Raw genomic sequence first — 19,170 nt, 5'->3', positions numbered from 1 at the left:
CTTTGGTAACTGAGCTTATGACATTTGGGCTCTTCGAAGTGGTAGTTGCCTTGGCTGGGTTTATGCTCCAGGTTTACCCCATACTTTCTCTACTGAGAAAGGCTCCCTTGGCTTTCACAGATGCACTTCCCTCAGAGCTGGGTCAGCCTTTCCCTACCCGAGTTTTGAAATGCTGTAGCATTATGAGCTCAGCACAAATGGAGAGCCCCAGCACTCTGGATTTTATTTATTTATTTATTTATTTATTTATTTATTATTTTTTATTTTTTTTTTTTAGACAGAGTCTCATTCTGTTACCCAGACTGGAGTGCAGTGGTGGCTCAGCTCACTGCAACCTCCACCTCATGGCTCCAAGGAATTCTCATGTCTCAGACTCCTGAGCAGCTGGGACTATAGAGGTGTGCCATCACGCCCAGCTAATTTTTGTATTTTTAGTAGAGAGGGGGTTTCAGCATGTTGGTCAGGCTGGTCTTGAATTCCTGGCCTCAAGCGGTCCGCCTGCGTTGGCCTCCCAAAGTGCTAGGATTACAGACATGAGCCAACATGTCCAGCCAGGAAGACTTATGAGACTAAAAATGTCATCTTCTTAATCTGGCACTTAACAACTAGAGCACACGCAGGACTTCTAGGATTGAGGTGCATACCTTCTTTGCATTGGATGATATTGTGTTGGCCATTAAACTTTCCAAATAACTACCGAGGCTAATGCCCTTCACGGTGATGATGGCTTCTTGTGTGAGCACGGTCCTGCAAAAGAGCAAGAAGAAAAGGGGCTGACCAGCCCTGAGAGAGAGGAGGGTCTGCCTTGCCCTCACCCTTGGCATTCAAGGTGTCAGTCCCACAGGAGATGACTCACATTTCTGGGTTCTCTGGATGAGGTGTGTACACCAACCTCTCATTAACTGACACCAAATTTGTGAGTGTGATCTTAAAAAGAAAAAAAGGTTTAGATTGTATTTCTCTTGCATTTCTTCCAAAACTGCCTGCCCATACTCTTCCATCCCAAAATTAGCACTTAGTGGGGTCAGAACAGAAGAAACTTTTAGGCATAGGAGATATGACCACATTAAGTCCTAGCAAACCATGGCTTTGCTGTTCCTTCTGGCAACTGTCATCTGTCTTCTTCCCATGTCCCACTCCATACGTGAGCAGGGCTCTGGCCTTCAAGGTACAGTCAAGCTGCCAAAACTACCAGAAGTTGTATTATAGAAAAGGACAAAAAGTCCTGTGTGTTCATATAAGTGAGAGAAAGCTTTTCACCTACCCACGGCAGCCCACGGAGCACTGTCTCCTAGGACTGGATGGGACAGACTCTGAATCTACATGGAGATTGCAGGGTTCTTTTCTCCTCCAGTACCACTTCCTATAAACAGACTAACTCCCTATGAATATTTATACTTTCTTTTTTTTTTTTTTTTTGAGATGGAGTGTCACTCTGTCGTCCAGGCTGGAGTGCAGTGGCGCGATCTGGGCTCACTGCAAGCTCTGCCTCCCAGGTTCACACCATTCTCCTGCCTCAGCCTCCCGAGTAGCTGGGACTACAGGCGCCGCCACCACACGCGGCTGATTTTTTTCCCATATTTTTAGTAGAGATGGGGTTTCACTGTGTTAGCCAGGATGGTCTCGATCTCCTGACATCGTGATCCGTCCGCCTTGGCCTCCCAAAGTGCTAGGATTACAGGCGCGAGCCACCGCACCCAATCTACCTTTTCTATCAAAAGCAATGTAAACACTGGAGCTCTAGAGCCACGCTAACAGAATTTTCTGTGGTAACAGTAATGTCCTATGCATGCTGTTTGATGTGATAGCCACAAACATATGCAGCTAATGCACCCCTGAAATGTGGCTCACGTGACTGGGGAATGGAATTTTTAATTTAATTATATCCTAATTAGTTTAAATTTTTTTTTTTTTTTTTTTTTCAGATGGAGTTTCACTCTTGTTGCCCAGGCTGGAGTGCAATGGTGCGATCTATTTATAGTAGAGATGGGGTTTCGCCCTGTTGGCCAGGCTGGTCTCAAACTCCTGACCTCAGAGAAGTCAGGTGAGCTGCCCGCCTCAGCCTCCCAAAGTGCTGGGATTACAGGCGTGAGCCACCGGGCCGGCCATAAATAGCTTAAAATTAAATAGCCATGTTTCTGGTGGCTGCCACACTGGACAACAGAGCCCTAGAATTGCTTCATTGTTTAACCCAATTCACCCTCTTCTTGAAATGCCACTTCTGATAAAAGACCATGTTTTAAAAAATTTAAGCAGTGAAAAGCAAATTAACCTTTCTGTAGTGACACTCATTTTTTTCAGTCATCTCTCACTGAATCCCTCCCCCAGCCTCACTGTCCCAGTGCAAATGGTTAGTAGGAAATCTCTCTTCTACTGAGTGCCAGATTATCAAGAGTCTCACGTGTATGGGCATTTCATGCTACAGAAATATCTAACAATATCAATTACAAATTAAACTCTGATTAGCTGTTGTCATTTTATGTGCAATATTTTATGGAAGTCACTGTGTTGCATAAACCTTACTTCTCTGAGGTTTGTTCTTTTCTTTTTTATACGAGAAATGTGAGACTCAGAAAATGCAAATAGCATCCCCAAGTCATCGGGTCATCCAGCGACAGCTTCAGGATGCAAGCACATGGCTTGCTCCAAACCCCATTTCCTTTCCATCAGATTTCACTGGAGCATAAACTGTTCCTTTTTACATACAACTGAGTTTTCTGAAAGCATAAGGTGGAATTTCATAAGTAAATACTGATTTTGGGAGCAGAGAGAACAGAATACATAAGCTGTGAGGAATAGCCAGGGGGCCCCAACAGGCTCCTGTGACTTCGTGCAGCCTGGGACAAGGAGCCAGGAGGACCGGGGACACTGGCAGAGGTCCGGGTAGTACACTAAGGAGCTAGGCTCTATCCTGCAGGTGGCTCAGAGCCTCATCTCAGTACACAGGGACGCACCCACTGCCTTCTACGGAAGGTGCCCCCAGCTGGGCAGAGTGTGGCTGGCCGACAGCACCAAGCATCCTGGCGGGCTACTCCCATGGCCACCTGAGAAGCTCATAGGAGCTCCTGAGGCCCTCGGGTTGGGGCAGGGGAGCTGCGGGACCCAGAGCAGCTCCACTTTGTTTCAAACACTGGGCCTCCCACAAGATGCTGCGAAGATGGGGAGCTGCCCAGGTACCAGTTTGGGTACTTGCATATGGCCGCCTGGATGACCTGCTCCTCAGCCCTGTCCCTACCCACTGTGCCCACCAGCCCTGCCTGCCCCTGGGCCCAGTCGCCCCTCCCTCACTGCAGCGCTGCTGGCCGCACCTTCAGCTTCAGGCTGGACACTCCAGGGCCTGCTGTGCAGGGGCTGTATACTCGGGATGTGCAAAGCAAGCTTACCTCTCTCTTCTCACACCTGCCCCTGATGGGCCACCATTCAGCCTGGTGCCCTAACCAGAGAGTGGAGCTGCACCATGAGCCTGCCGTTCCTCACTCACCATGTCTTGCACCAGGTGGCCTCTGTTACCTCTCACCTGGACAATTACCTGCCCGGACTACTGGTCTCCCTGGCTTAGGTCCCAACATCCCCCCCGCCCTTCCTCCACAAGCCTGCTAAGGTATTCTTCCCAACACACACCCCGGCTACCTCACCTTCCTGCAACAAACTCTCAGTGCTTCCTTCTTACCACAACAATGACCTCCAGCTCCTCTGCCTCTTCTGTGGTCTCGTCCCTGCCCCTCTCCAGCCTCCTCCCTCCCACACTACCTTCCCCTCTTAGTCTCCAACGCCATCTGTTTGTGGCTCTCTAAGGCTCAAGGGTACCCACTGCCAGTGTGTCTGGAGAAGTCCTGTCAGGCTCCCTGTCACCTACCTTCACACAGCCACTTAGGGGGCTCCTGCTCGCTGCCACCTACACAGGTTGTTTAGATGCCGACCGTGGGATGACAGAGCCAGTCAGGAGGGAATATCTTTTAATCCTTGCATTCCCCATCCCTAGCACTGTGCTGGGTACCTGGTAGGCACTTGACACTGTTGGCAGAACCAGTAAATGAGTGGTGGCTAGAGCCAACCGTGGCACTGGGGACAGAAAAGGGAGGCCAGATGAGGGCACGGCTGACTTCACCCAGCATAGCCCATTTCTATATTTGCTGAAAATAAGGATTATTTTATGAAATAATTTTCCTAGCCCATGCGTATTCCCCAATATGTTCTTTGCATTTGCATTAGACCAATATACTTTTTTTTCATTGAGAGAAGTGAGAGAGGAATGAAGGGGGGAAGTAGCTTTAAAAATGCCTGTTGGGGCAGGGAGCGGTGGCTCACACCTGTAATCCCAGCACTCTGGGAGGCCAAGGGAGGCAGATCACGAGGTCAGGAGTTCGAGACCAGCCTGACCAACATGGTGAAACCCCATCTCTACTAAAAATACAAAAATTAGCCAGGTGTGGTGGCACGCAGCCGTAATCTCAGCTACTCAGGAGGCTGAGGCAGGACAATTGCTTGAAACCAGGGGTGGAGGTTGCAGTGAGCCGAGATCGCTTCACGGCACTCCAGCCTGGGTGACAGGGCAAGACTCCGTTTCAGGGGGAAAAAAAAATGCCTGTTGGTGGTGCACACCTGTAGTCCCAGCTACTTGGGAGGGTGAGACAGGAGAATCGCTTGAACCCATGAGGTGGAGGTTGTAGGGAGCTGAGATCCACTGCACTCTAGCCTAGGTGAGAGAGACTCTGTCTCAAAAGAAAAAAAAAAGAAAAAAGCAGGTTGGGAGGCATCACTTGAGACCAGGAGTTCGAGACCAGCCTGGGCAACAGCGAGATCCCATCTCTACAAAAATTTTTTTTAAAAAGTAGCCAAGGGTGGTGGCATGTGCCTGTGGTCCCAGCTATCTGGGAGGCTGAGGCGGGAGGATCACTTGAGCCCAGGAGTGTGAGGCTGCATTGAGCTATTGACTACACCACCGCACTCCAGCATGGGTGACAGGGGAAGACCCAATCTTTAAAAAAACAAAAACGTCTGCTGGTTGTCAAGACAGTGGTTATCCTGTGGGGGCTGCCCAAGGGGTCTCAGGGGCTAGTCCATTCTGTTGCTTGACCTGCCTGCTAGTTAAGAGGTGTGTTCTTTGTGACAATTCATCATTATGTGCATTTTTCTATATACTTATTATACTTGAATAAAAAGATAAACTGCTAAATAAATTCAGCCTTTCTATTAAAAATATCAACACCTAGGCCAAAGGTGGGCTGGAAATAGAATTAAACGAAGGCCTTACGCACCACCACCCAGACACACTGAGCCCCTTTCTCATCTGAGGCCATTGCTTACATTGGTGGAACAAAGTTCCATTTTCTTTTCCACTGGATCCACCACAGAATGTTCTTGGATGTATGTCAAAGTCCTACTGGTTCCCAAAATCTAAAAAACAAAGCAAAACTAGCATAGTGGAACGTTAAAAATTCTATTTCATATCACCACCGAATACCACTGCATTTACTAATTAGTTCACTATTCAAGAAATGGTATCATGGGATGCAGCAAGGGACAGAGACAAAACCCCTGTGTCCAGGGCGCTTCTGCTCCAGCAGGTGAGCCACTGAGCAAAGAAATGAATTCCAACAGAGTGGAGCGTCCGGCAGCACTATGCTCCCGGCAAAATACAACAGGCTGCGGGCAGTGGAGCCGGGAGGCCCCTCTGCCGGGTGGGGTCTGGGCAGAGCCCCAAAGAGGAAGGTGCCACCATAGTGCTGGGGTGGAGGTGTTGGGCTGGGGGCGGCAGGTGCAGACCCTGCAGCAGGAGCTGGGCTGACTGAGGGGACTGCGCCAGGCAGGGTGTGGACTGCAGGTGGAGGCGAGATCCGGGCGCCGGGTTGGGGTGAGCCGTGCTCAGACTCGCATTTCCAGTGACCTCTGAGGAAGAGGCCGCGGGGGGCTGAACCATGGTGAAGCCTAACCCCGGTGCCCGAGGATGAGGCTGGCTGCGGACGCTGGGCTTTAGAGGCGATTAAGCCACAGGAGGGGCGTGTGGCGGTGCTAATCCAGCACGCTCGGGCCCTTTGGGAGAGCAGATGGGGATGCCAGACGCCAGGCGCCTGGCAAGCCTCCCGCGCCACCCGATCTTGAGGAAGCCCCCCACTGCCCCCCACCCTGTGCCCCCTAATCTCAAGGAAGAACCCCCTACCGATCCCCCACCCCACGCCCCCCGATCTCGAAGAAGACACCCTCACCGACCCCGTAACCCAAGCCCCCCCCCATCTCGAGGAAAACCCTGCCACTGCCCCCCTACTCCGAGCCCCCTGATCTCGGGAAAGGCCCCCGCCGCCCTCCCACCGCGATGTCAGCCAGAGCAGCAGACGGACCGACGAGGGGAGGAGGGACGCGGGGGAGGGCGGGGGCGGGAGTGGGGGGGTCAGGCGCGTTCGGAGCCGCAGCCCCCGCCCCGCTCACCGCTCTCACGAGGCCGGGCAGCCCCCACTCGGTGCTGAGCAGGCGCAGGCTGTGCAGGCGGCCGCGGCCGTCCACGCGGCGCTGCAGCACGTCCACGCCCAGCACGCTCGGGTTCATCGGGTTCGGGTACTTGCGCATGGCCGCCTGGATGACCGTGTCCCACGGGTGGCTGCGGGGAGAGCACAGGCGGCGGTGAGCAGGCGCCGGGCCGGGCCAGGGCGCAGGGTAAGGGGGAGGGAGGCAAAAGCCGCCGCCAGGCCTGCGTCTAGTCTCCTCACTTTAATGAAAGGCTCATCCGACAAATCAGAGGAGTCGCACGAGCCTTCCCCGACCGCTGTCTCCGCACCTGCACGCCGCAGCACCTGGCAGCCCCTTGGCTTTTGTCTGTCTGAGTCAGGGTCTCACCCGGTCGCCCAGCAGGCAGGAGAGAAGTGGTGCCATGAGGATCGCTGCAGACTCAACCTCCCGGGCTCAAGTGAACCTCCTGCCTCAGCCTCCCGCTGGGACTAGGACTACAGGCGTGTGCCACCACACCTGAATAACTTTTTTAATCTTTTTTTTTTTGAGACGGAGTCTTGCTCTATCGCCCAGGCTGGAGTGCAGTGGCAGGATCTGGACTCACTGCAACCTCCGCCTCCCGGGTTCAAGTGATTCTTCTGCCTCAGCCTCCCTAGTAGCTGGGATTACAGGCACCCACCAGCACACCTGACTCATTTTTTTTTTTTGGTTTTTTTTTTTTTTTTGAGACGGAGTCTGGCTCTGTCTCCCAGGCTGGAGTGACTGGCGCCATCTTGGCTCACCGCAAGCTCCGCCCCCCGGGTTCCCGCCATTCTCCTGCCTCAGCCTCCCGAATAGCTGGGACTACAGGCACCCGGCAGCACGCCCGGCTAATATTTTTAGTAGAGATGGGGTTTCACTGTGTTAGCCAGGATGGTCTCTCGATCTCCTGATCTCATGATCCACCCACCTCGGGCTCCCAAAGTGCCAGGATTACAGGCGTGAGCCATTGCGCCGGCCTTCTCAGATACATTTTCTTTACAGATCCTTTATTTATTTATTTATTTATTTATTTATTTATTTATTTATTTATTTATTTTGAGACGGAGTCTCGCTCTGTCGCCCAGGCTGGAGTGCAGTGGCCGGATCTCAGCTCACTGCAAGCTCCGCCTCCCGGGTTCACGCCATTCTCCTGCCTCAGCCTCCTGAGCAGCTGGGACTACAGGCGCCGCCACCTCGCCCGGCTAGTTTTTTGTATTTTTAGTAGAGATGGGGTTTCACCGTGTTAGCCAGGATGGTCTCGATCTCCTGACTTAGTGATCCGCCCGTCTGGGCCTCCCAAAGTGCTGGGATTACAGGCGTGAGCGCCCGGCCTGTATTTTTAGTACAGGCAGATTTCCCCATGTTGGCCAGGCTGGTCTGGAACTCCTGACCTCAAGTGATCCGCCTGCCTCCGACTCCCAAAGTGCTGTGATTACAGGCATAAGCCACCACGCCTGGCCAACCTTTTTTTTTTTGAGACGGAGTCTTGCTCTGTCACCCAGGCTGGAGTGCAATGGCGCTCTCTCGGCTCACTGCAACCTCCGCCTCCCGGGTACAAGCGGTTCTCCTGCCTCAGCCTCCCTAGTAGCTGGGACTACAGGCGCCCGCCACCACACCCAGCTAATTTTTTTGTATTTTTGGTAGAGACAGGATTTCACTATGTTGGCCAGGCTTGTCTCAAACTGCTGACCTCATGATCTGTCCGCCTCAGCCTCCCAAAGTGCTAGGATTACAGGCGTGAGCCACTGTGCCCGGCCCAACTTTTTATTTAAAATAATTTTTTAGGTCTCATTATGTTGCCAGGTTGGTGTTGAACTCAAGGCCTCAAGCAATCCTCCTGCCTTGTCCTCCCAAAGTGCTGGAATTACAGGCATGAGCCACCACACTCAGCCTCCCCTTGTTTTATTTCCTGCCATCAGAGTGGTTGCAAGTTACCCATTGCTTTCCAGAGCTCTGCACTTATTTAGGCCTGAAACCTGCAGGGGTCAGATGCACGTCTGATGGGAGCCAAGTAAGGAGCCACCACACCTGTTCAGCATGGACCTTCCCCTGGGCTGCTGAGGGGTTGCTAGCAAGTCACTTCATCGCCCTAATTGTCCTAATCCGTCCTTTCTTCAGGGCTTGCTCTCTCCCAGGAAGCCTCTGAGCCTCCTGCAAGGACATTCTCTGACAAGATCATTATTTCTTCAGAGGTGCCCAGAGAGGTCTGTCCAGCGTATGTGTAGACACAGCCCAGAGGCAAGCCCGGATGTGTGCACACACATATGTACCATCACATTCACACATGTGTGCACATATGCATGCAGACACATATACATGCACATGCACACATATCTTCGCTCTATCGCCCAGGCTGGAGTGTAGTGGCGCAATCTCGGCTCACTGCAAGCTCTGCCTCCCGGGTTCACGCCATTCTCCTGCCTCGGCCTCCCAAGTAGCTGGGACTACAGGTGCCCGTCACCCAAACCCGGCTAATTTTTTGTACTTTTAGTAGAGATGGGGTTTCACCATGTTAGCCAGGATGGTCTCAATCTTCTGACCTCGTGATCCGCCTGCCTCGGCCTCCCAAAGTGCTGGGATTACAGGGGTTGAGTCACCACATCCACCCTACCATCCACTTTTTATAACTGCTGATAAACATTTTCCTATATCATGAAACCATTTTCAGAAATAGGATTATAAACGGCTGTACACTAGGTCATCTTGTGGCTATGTATATTTCACCAGTCCTCTATGGTGGGTTATGTTATGTCGATTGCTTCCACTTTTACATGATAAATTATAACAGTAGAGAACATTTATGTACATTAGTCTTTCAACATATCTAATTCTTCCTTAGGAGAAAGTTCTAGAAATGAAATCTCCGAATAAAATATGAAAGATTATGAGGATACTGAAGTTTTTTGTTCCATACTTGAGGTCATTTTTTAATATAACTGAGTGATCATTAATTTACTTTACCCTCATCCCTCATCAAACTCTTGTCCTAGGTGAAAGTCAGCAGCAGGGCCCAGATGAGAACCAGGTCTCACAGGTCCCTAACCTGTTCTTTCTATTACATTGGGTGGCCTCTAAATTATCAGGGCCTGGCCTGGAATCCTCTCTCAACAACAGAACATTTATGTTCAGTTTTTCAAACCATGCAATTGTGTCACTAAGTTGACACATTCCACTGGCAACATAAAGAGAAGAAAGGGGTGAAGAAGCCAAGCCTGGGTGGTCCTGATCACTCTAAGAATTCAGTCGGAGCGGAGCCCTTTCGTCTCTCTCAGGTTTAGGCAAGAACTGTCAGGGACATGGTAGACCCCAGATCTATGTAAGGAAAGAGAATCTAGAGATACATGAGAAGCAGAAAGGGTCCCAGTCTCCCAGGAGAGCCTCCTCAATGAATAATCTGAAGGCTTCTCAGTTAAATTGCTTAAACTTGTTCCCATAGAAATCATTACTTTAAGCAGAATAGGCTATGCCTTCTAACATTAAGCTTAAAATAATCTAAACATTGAGAGATTTTTGCATTAAGCTTATCTCAAATAATGCTTCTTTCATATAAAATTCTTGCATCTTAGGGCTGGGTGCAGTGGCTCATGCCTGTAATCCCAGCACTGTGGGAGGCCGAGGCGGGCAGATCACTTGAGGTTAGGAGTTCAAGACCAGCCTGGCCAACATGGGGAAACCCCATCTCTACGAAAAATACAAAAATTAGCCAGGCATGGTGGCAGGCGCCTGTAATCCCAGCTACTTGGGAGGCTGAGGCAGGAGAATTGCTTGAACCCAGGAGGTGGAGGTTGTAGTGAGCCGAGACCGCCCCACTGCACCCCAGTCTGAGCGACAAAGCAAGGCTCCAACTAAAAAAAAAAAAAAAAAACTTGCATCTTTCTGGCTGAGGATTTAAACTAAATACAACCTGCTTAAAATATGCACATAATAAATAATTTTACAAATTACAGCAGGATGACCACACAAGTTAGTACCTATATCAACAGAACAATGGAGGAAAATGATAAACATAACATCTCAACATCTCTAAAATGATAAAGTCTAAGCACAGCAAGTCAATAGCACACACCTTGGCAAAAGAAAATAGCCTTGTCTGGGCACGGTGGCTCATGCCTGTAAATCCCAGTACTTGGGGAGGCTGAGGCAGGAACATTGCTTGATGCCAGGAGTTCAAGCCCAGCCTGGGCAATATAGTAAGACCCCCTCATCGCCACAAAAAATAAAACATTAATCAGGCATGGTGGCACGCCCCTGTGGTACTAGTTATTTGGGAGGCTGAGGCTGAGGCAGGAGGATCACCTGAGACCAGAGGTCAAGGCTGCAATAAGCCATGACTGCACCACTGCACTCCAGCCTGGGTGACAGAGCAAATCCCTGTCTAAAACAACAACAACAACAACAACAAAAAACAGAACAAAAATAGCCTGACATACTTTCAATGGGCAAAAATAGACAAGTCTGGCAATGCTGAGTACTGGAAAGGGTATAGGAAATAGGAAAACAGAAATGCTGCTGGTGGACACAAACTGGCACAGGCACTAATGGGAGCAGTTTACCCAGAGAAGCTGAAAATGGACACCCCGCCCCTGCTGAAATCAGTCAGGGTTCTCAGCTGCCTGGTTTAGGCAGAAGAGGAATGTGCTGAAGTTTATTTTCAAGAGGAGCAGAGAACTGCCTACTCAGGGATCCCCAACCAGGCGGCAGAAGCCTCCTCTGCTGCTGTCAGGGAGACCTCTGGGGAATCCGGTCCCCCAGGGGCAAGAGGCCTCTGCTGCCGCCCAGCAAGGATGGTTCCCCAAACACAGGAGTCCTAAACACTCCGACTCCGACGCCACGTGTGTGGTGGGTCTGCCTGCGGGCTAAGGGAAGCTGGTTTCTGTGCTGGGGACTGGAAAGGAATAACAAAGGACTCTCTAAGCACCAACAGTGTCGGGAAGATGAAGGAGGAGGAAATCACAAGATGTCTGGGATTTGCCTAAAATAACTCAGGGGAAGGGGCAGTGGCTGGGGACACAGAGGACCCTGGACTGGCTGCCTGAGGGTAACTGTTAACCTGGGGGTGGCACCGGCTCTCAGTATTCTAGTCCCTCCATGTTTGCATAGTTCTGAAATTTCCATAGTAAAAAAATTGTCTTAAAAAGATTTAAGGCCAGGCACGGTGGCTCACGTCTGTAATCCCAGCACTTTGGGAGGCCGAGGCAGGCGGATCACTTGAAGACAGGAGTTCTAGAACAGTCTGGCCGACATGGTAAAACCCCATCTCTACTAAAAATATAAACATTAGCTGAGCGTGATGTCACACGCCTATAGTCCCAGCTACTTAGGAGCCCGAGGCAGGAGAATCGCTTGAACCTGGGAGGCAGAGGTTGCCGTGAGCCAAGATCATACCACTGCACTCCAGCCTAGGCAACAGAGTGAGACCCTGTCTCAAAACAAAAACAAACAAAAAAAAGATTTAGGCAGGCCAGGTGTGTTGGCTTATGCCTGTAACCCCAGCATTTTGGGAGGCCAAGGCAGGAAGTTCACTTGAGACCAGGAGTTCAAGACCAGCCTGCGCAACAGAGGAAGATCCGTATGTCAAAAACCACCAAATGGTGGCACACAACTGTAGTCCCAGCCACTCCAGAGCCTGAGATGGGAGGATCACTTAAGCCAAAGAGTTTGAGGCCACAGTAAGTCATGATTGCGCTACTGCACTCTAGCCTAGGCAACAGAGCAAGACCATCTCTTAAAAAAAAGAAAGAAAAAAGAATGTAGGCAGCCAAAAACAAGATAAAGAGCCTGCTACAGCCCACCACCAAGTGACCCAAGGCCTCCATCAGCTGCTCCCTAGCGTGTGGGTCAACACCCTGGGGGCTCCAAGACCTTTTCCGGCCACAACTGTTGTCACAGTGCTACTGAGACATGACTGGCCTTTTTTGGTGGTGGTGGGGTGGGGAGGACCGAGTCTCACTCTGTTGCCCAGGCTGAAGTGCAGTGGGTGTGATCTTGACCCATTGCAACCTCCACCTCCCGGGTTCAAACAATTCTTGTGCCTCACCTTCCCGAGTAGCTGGGACTACAGGCATGAGCCACCATACCCAGCTAATTTTTGTATTTTTAGTAGTGATGGGGTTTCATCATGTCGACTAGGCTGGTCTCAAACTCCTGACCTCAGGTGATCCACCCACCGCGGCCTCCCAACGTGCTGGGATTACAGGCATGAGCCCCCGCATCCAGCCGATGACTGGCCTTTGTTGCTGTATTGACATTTGTACTGATTCTGCAAAAGCAATGAAGGCACAGAGCCAGTGTCTTCCCAGCAGTGAGGCAGGGCTCCAGACCGCATGTGGCCGCCACAGTCCTCACTGCTGTGCACTCAGGAAACAATGCCAGTTTCTCTTAGGGACATCTGTCATTACATGGCCAAGTGATTAATTTTATGACTGCTTGACCCCTGAGTACTCTTCTCTTTGATAATCTGTGTGAGGGAACAGAAGTGCACCAGAAGCACTTCTGCTGCTGCGGCCCAAGTCCCTCGACTATGGGGTGTCTGGGGGCGCCGGCACCTGCTCACTGTGAGTGACAGCCCCTGTCTCTCTGCTGCTTTCCACTCACTGCCTGCCTCTTGTTCTTGAAAGAGCAATCAACAGAAAGAAGAATAAACAGATAAACTTTGCTTATTCAGACTTGGAGATCTGGCAGATGATTTCTTGAATGTTAACAAAGTAAGCCTGTGCTTCAGGGAAGACAACTGATAGCATTTGCTGCCAAAGATAAAATTTGAGCTTTAAAGTGATAATTTGGCCAGGCACGGTGGCTCACGCCTGTAATCCCAGCACTTTGGGAGGCCAAGGCAGGTGGATCGCCTGAGGTTAGGAGTCCGAGACCAGCCTGGCCAACATGGCAAAACCCCTTCTCTACTAAAAGTACAAAAACTAGCAGGCCGTGGTGGGAGGCGCCTGTAATCCCAGCTATTTGGGAAGCTGAGGCAGGTGAACTGCTTGAATCTGGGAGGCAGAAGTTGCCGTGAACTGAGATCATGCCACTGCACTCCAGCCTGGGTGACAGAGTGAGACTCTGTCTAGAAAAAAATAAATAAAGTGATCACTGAAATTTCAGAAAACTTTTATCTGCTACCAGGAGCTGGATGACTGCTACACGCTCAGTGGAAGCCTATATTCCAGACGATTCCAAGTCATACCTGGGTTAAAGACTCATTTATATACAGGACAGGCCAATGGGTTTGTTGTTGTGGTGGTTGTTTTAAGAGATGGTATGGTCTGTCACTGCAGTCTCAAACTCCTGGGGTCAAGCAATCCTCCTGCCTCAGCCTCCTGAACAGCTGGGACTACAGGCACAAGCCACCACACCTGGCTAATTTTTGTATGTATTTTTTGTAGAGGCAGGGCCTACTATGTTGCCCAGTCTGGTCTCAAACTCCTGAGCTTAAGCGATCCCCCCACCTAGGCCTCAGAGCTCAATACTCTATTCATTATAGTTTCAGGTGTTGTATTCCAACTAAGTGTTAAGAAGCTACCGTTTGTTTTGTCATAGTAGGAAAGAATAGTCATAATTACTTAAAAAGACTACTAAGATACGCCCACCTTTTCCAGCTGCGTATTTGTGTGAGGCTGGGGTTTATCCATACACTTCAACCAAAACTATGTATTGCCAAACACAGACTGCAAAAGCAGATATGAGAATCAAGTTATCTCCTATTAAGCCAGATACTGTAGATATTAGTAAAAACAGAAACAGCGGCCAGGCACGGTGGCTCATGCCTGTAAACCCAGCACTTTGGGTGGCCGAAGTGGGTGGATCACGAGGTCAGGAGATCGAGATCATCCTGGTTAACACGGTGAAACCCTGTCTCGACTAAAAAATACAAAAAATGGGCCGGGCGCAGTGGCTCAAGCCTGTAATCCCAGCACTTTGGGAGGCCGAGATGGGCAGATCACGAGGTCAGGAGATGAAGACCATCCTGGCTCACACGGTGAAACCCCGTCTCTACTAAAAAATACAAAAAATGAGCCAGGCATGATGGCAGGCGCCTGTAGTCCCAGCTACTCAGGAGGATGAGGCAGGAGAATGGCGTAAACCCGGGAGGCGGAGCTTGCAGTGAGCTGAGATCGCGCCACTGCACTCCAGCCTGGGCGACAGAGTAAGACTACGTCTCAAAAAAAAAAAAAAAAAAGAAAAGAAACAGCACCACTCCTTTCACTAATTTTTGGGAATACAGTTTTTTATTCAGAAACATTATGTTAATATATTAGGTTTATTAGTGTTAAATTTAATGAATTAACTCTTTCAATTTCTCATTTTTAATTTCTAATATGGTAAATCCTGACAGATATAACCCACATAAGCAAAACTGTTTAGGGTTTTGCTAAGTCAACAGGTCCTGAGGCTGAAGAGCTTGAAATCCACGGGCCTAAGTGGGCCCTTGATTGAGTGGGAAATAGACACAGGGCTGGTCACTGCAGTTCGATCTGTAATAAGGGGAAAACTTAATGTCCTCCAATAAAAAAAAGAATAAATGGTGGCACATTCATACAGCTATTAAAATCTATATCTACATATATTTACATAGGCATCTATAGACATCTCATATGGATGGATTTTCGAAAAACAATAGGGCTAGGCGCGGTGGCTCACGCCTGTAATCCCAACACTTTGGGAGGCCCAGGTGGGTGGATCACTTGAGGTCAGGAGTTTGAGACCAGCCTGGCCAAAATGGTGAAACCCTGTCTCTACTAAAAATATAAAAATTAGCTGGGCGTGGTAGCAGGTGCTTGTAATCCCAGCTACTCGGGAGACTGAGGCAGCAGAACTGCTTGAACCTGGGAGCCAGAGGTTGCAGTGAACTGAGATCCTGCCACTGCACTCCAGCCTGGGTGACAGTGTGAGACTCCATTTCAAAAGAGAAAGAAAAGAAGACAATATGACACACGTGATAATGACACATACATATACACAGATGCAGTAAAGTGAACCTCTGGAACATACACCCCCTCAGAAGGATGCTCACCAAACTCAATCCTCATGGCTACCTGCTGGGAGGGAAACACAGTGGAACAGCAGTGGGGAGGGAAAAGAGCAGGCTTCAACTCATCTGTAATGTTCAATTTCTCTTCCTTGCTCCTGGCTGGAAGGCAAGCCTGCTTTAAGCATGACTCCCCGTGCCCCAAAGCCCGTCCTGCCCTAAGATGGACATGGCCAGACATTCCTGGCAGATGTAAGAATCAAAGGTGTGTGCAGCCTTGAACTCTGCTGGAAATCTATCTGTGATGGGCTTTGTTATTGACTATTTTGTTACAGGTCTGCCTGAAACCTCATTCAATTCTGGGAGGAAAACTTTATTTTTTTGAGACAGAGTCCTGCTCTGTCACCCAGGCTGGAGTGCAATGGTGCAATCTCAGCTCACTGCAACGCCCGCCTCCCGGGTTCAAGCAATTCTCCTGCCTCAGCCTCCTGAGTAGCTGGGTTTACAGGCGCATGCCACCATGCCCGGCTAATTTTTGAATTTTTAGTAGAGACAGGATTTCACCATGTTGGTCATGCTAGTCTTGAACTGCTGACCTCGTGATCCGCACGCCTCAGCCTCCCAAAGTGCTGGCATTACAGGCGTGAGCCACTGCGCCTGGCCCTTTTTTTTTTTTTTTTGAGATGGAGTTTCGCTCCTGTTGCCCAGGCTGGAGTGCAATGGCGCCATCTTGGCTCACTGCAACCTCTGCCTCCCAGGTTCAAGCAATTCTGCTGCCTCAGCCTCCCAGGTAGCTGGGATTACAGGCATGCACCACCACACCTGGCTAATTTTGTAATTTTAGTAGAGACGGGGCTTCTCCATGTTAAGGCTGGTCTCGAACTCTTGACCTCAGGTGATCGACCTGCCTCGGCCTCACAAAGTGCTGGGATTACAGGTGTGAGCCACCGCGCCCAGCAAGGGAGGAAGACATTTTAAACCCTGTTCATGTTTAAATGTCCCTTTCTATACTTTGGTCATATATTTTTAATTATATTTAAACTACTTTCTCCCCTGTCTAGGTAACACACATGTTAATCCATGGGCTTTCCCCAGGCTGTTTTTGTCCGAGTGTTTACACTGCTGTCTGCTGTGAGTGATCTCAGGGCCTGCAGAGTTTCTTCTCGATGTGGACACAGGAAGAAAACTTGGTAAGATCAAAAGTATGCCTAATTATTTATTCATTTCAAAAGTACTGTAATCCCAGCACTTCAGGAGGCCAAGGTGGGTGGATCACTTGAGGTCAGGAGTTCGAGACTAGCCTGGCCAATATGGTGAAACCCTGTCTCTACTAAAAATACAAAAAATTCACCAGGCGTGGTGGCACCCGCCTGTGGTCCCAGCTACTTGGGAAGCTGAAGCACAAGAATAGCTTGAACCTGAGAGGCAGAGGTTGTGGTGAGCCAAGATCGCACCACTGCACTCCAGTCTGGGCGACAGGGCAAGATTCTGCCTCAAAAAAAAAAAAAAGGAAAAAAAAAAAAGGAAATTTATTAATTTCCAATCAAATGTTCACCTAACAGTAAAACAAACATTTTTTTTTAAATATAGAAAGAAAGAGAAAGGTCTATAATCCTCAAAGGAAAAAAAATCAGGGATTTCAATGGATGAAACAAGGGGAAAGCTACACAGTAAGTCCAGCCAGGAGGCCAGACTTCCAATTTGTACTGTCATTTGGATGCTATGCCACCTCATGGTACCACATCATTCATAACCCGTCCAGCCACAGGCCAATGACAGCATCCTCAGCCAGCCACATTCCACATTTGTCAGGCTTCATTACAGCCCTTTGCTTTTAAGTTCAAAAGTCTATGGCAGAGAATTAGCACCTAGTCCACAGCAGCTCCAGGGACGACCAGGATTCCTTTGGTGGATAGCTGCCCCCGTCCTGGAAGGGCATCTGAGCTCCGTGTGAGATTCCTCACCCCTTCTGAGTATCTGCTAAGCACCAGGCCCTGGCGGGGTGCCAGGAACACAAAATGAATGATGGGAGAAATGAGATACTGACACTCTACCACATGGGGAGCCTCCAGAAGATGACGGGAAGCGAAAGCAGCCAGACACAAAACACCCCATATTGCAGGATGACATTTACATGCAACGTCCCAACAAGGCAAATTCATAAAACAGAAAACAGATTCCTGGTTGCCTGGGGCAGGGGTGAAAATGGGGTGAAATGGGAAGCTAATGCCCATGGGGCACCTCTGTAGGAGGATGGAAGTGTTGTAAGACAGGACTGTGTGATGGTCGCACTTAGTCAAACTTAATGAATTATACACTTAAAATGTGTATAATTTTATGGTATGTAAAGTGTACTTCAGTAAACCTTAAAAAATAAATGGGAGTTAGCAGCTGCAACAATTTTCAAAAGCATCAACTGCGATTTTTCACAGCTGGCTATTCATTTGTGCTTGTCCACAGACAGTTAACAAACCTCTAGGGCAGACCCCAGCCATTCCATGAGAAAACGGAGCCCCAACCACCTGGGCACCCCTGGTATGCAACGACTTAACTGTCCACGGCATCCAGACCTACTTGAGAAACACTGCAGGCCATACCAAAAAGTAGATCCCATCAAGTCTAAAGACTTCATGAAAAATAATTTCAGAGGTTTTGAAACCACTTGATATATTTTTATAATAATTTTACATGTTTAAAGTCAGGCCAGGCACAGTGGCTCACACCTATAATCCCAGCACTTTGGGAGGCCAGGGCGGGTGGATCACCTGAGGTCAGGAGTTCGAGACCAGCCTGGCCAACATGGCAAAACCCCATCTCTACTAAAAATACAAAAATTAGCCAGGCGTAATGGCCCATGCCTGTAGTCCCTGCTACTTAGGAGGCTGAGGAAGGAAAATCACTTGAACCCGAGATGGGGAAGTTACAGTGAGCCAAGATCGCGCCACTGCACTCCAGCCTGGGTTACAGAGCAAGACTCTTGTTTCCAAAAAAAAAAAAAAAAACCCTCCAGCCTGGGTGACAGAGCGAGACTGTCTCAAAAAAATAAAAAAATAGTCAAAGGATGACAATTTCCTTCCACGCAGTACTTTTTTTCCCCAAAAAATAAAATGCTTAATGCTTAAGTGAGGTCAGATAATTTAAAAATCTTTATTGCTGTAAATAAATATTAAAGAATAATTTCAGTGTGTTATAGATCACTGACTTAAGAAGATACCACTTAGGTTAGGAGGGCACTTTTTTTTTCTTTTTATTTGCACAATTTTATGGAGTATACATGCAATTTCGTTACATGCATAGATTTCGTAGTAATCAAGTCAGAGCTCCTAGGGTATGCATTAGCCGGGAAGGTGCCTTGCACCCATTAACCAATTTCTCATTATCCTCCCTGTTCCCACCCGCTCACCCTTCAGAGTCTCCATCGTCTGATGTTCACTCTCTACATCCATGTGAACACATTCTTAAGCACCCACTTAGGAGAGAGAACACACGATACTTGTCTTTCTGGGCCTGGCTTCACTTAAGATAATGACCTCTACTTCCATCCGTGTGCCGGGGGGGCACTTTTAAAGTTCGGGGTTTTCCACGCTGGCTTGGAGGCCTTCCGTGCCTAAAAGTGAGTTCAGGGCCAGGGCCCCCCAAATGCCTTCTTTCCCTTCAGCTTTCTCCAGAGCTCACAGCCCGCCGTGGGCCCTCAGTGAAACGCGCGGAAGATTTATGACAATCTCAGCAAAGGCGCCAGTTTG

The 19,170-nt window shown here is 49.3% G+C and overlaps 1 protein-coding gene across 2 annotated transcripts in view; it reads right to left on the bottom strand.

Moving 5' to 3' along the window:
* Positions 1–19,170, bottom strand: part of PRELID3A (PRELI domain containing 3A) — a 41,142-nt gene that overhangs the window by 3,015 nt on the left and 18,957 nt on the right. For both annotated transcript variants that reach the window (XM_037982987.2, XM_037982986.2), the window contains exons 2-5: positions 6,427–6,595; positions 5,308–5,397; positions 857–927; positions 645–747 (exon numbers count right to left, since the gene is read on the bottom strand). In XM_037982987.2, coding sequence (XP_037838915.1) covers positions 645–747; positions 857–927; positions 5,308–5,397; positions 6,427–6,564 — 402 coding nt within the window. In that variant the 5' untranslated portion in view covers positions 6,565–6,595. The remainder of the gene's footprint in view (positions 1–644; positions 748–856; positions 928–5,307; positions 5,398–6,426; positions 6,596–19,170) is intronic.

This window comes from Chlorocebus sabaeus, chromosome 18 (assembly GCF_047675955.1).
Source record: "Chlorocebus sabaeus isolate Y175 chromosome 18, mChlSab1.0.hap1, whole genome shotgun sequence".
Taxonomy (NCBI): Eukaryota; Metazoa; Chordata; class Mammalia; order Primates; family Cercopithecidae; genus Chlorocebus; species Chlorocebus sabaeus.
This window is presented reverse-complemented; position numbering and strand designations above follow the sequence as displayed.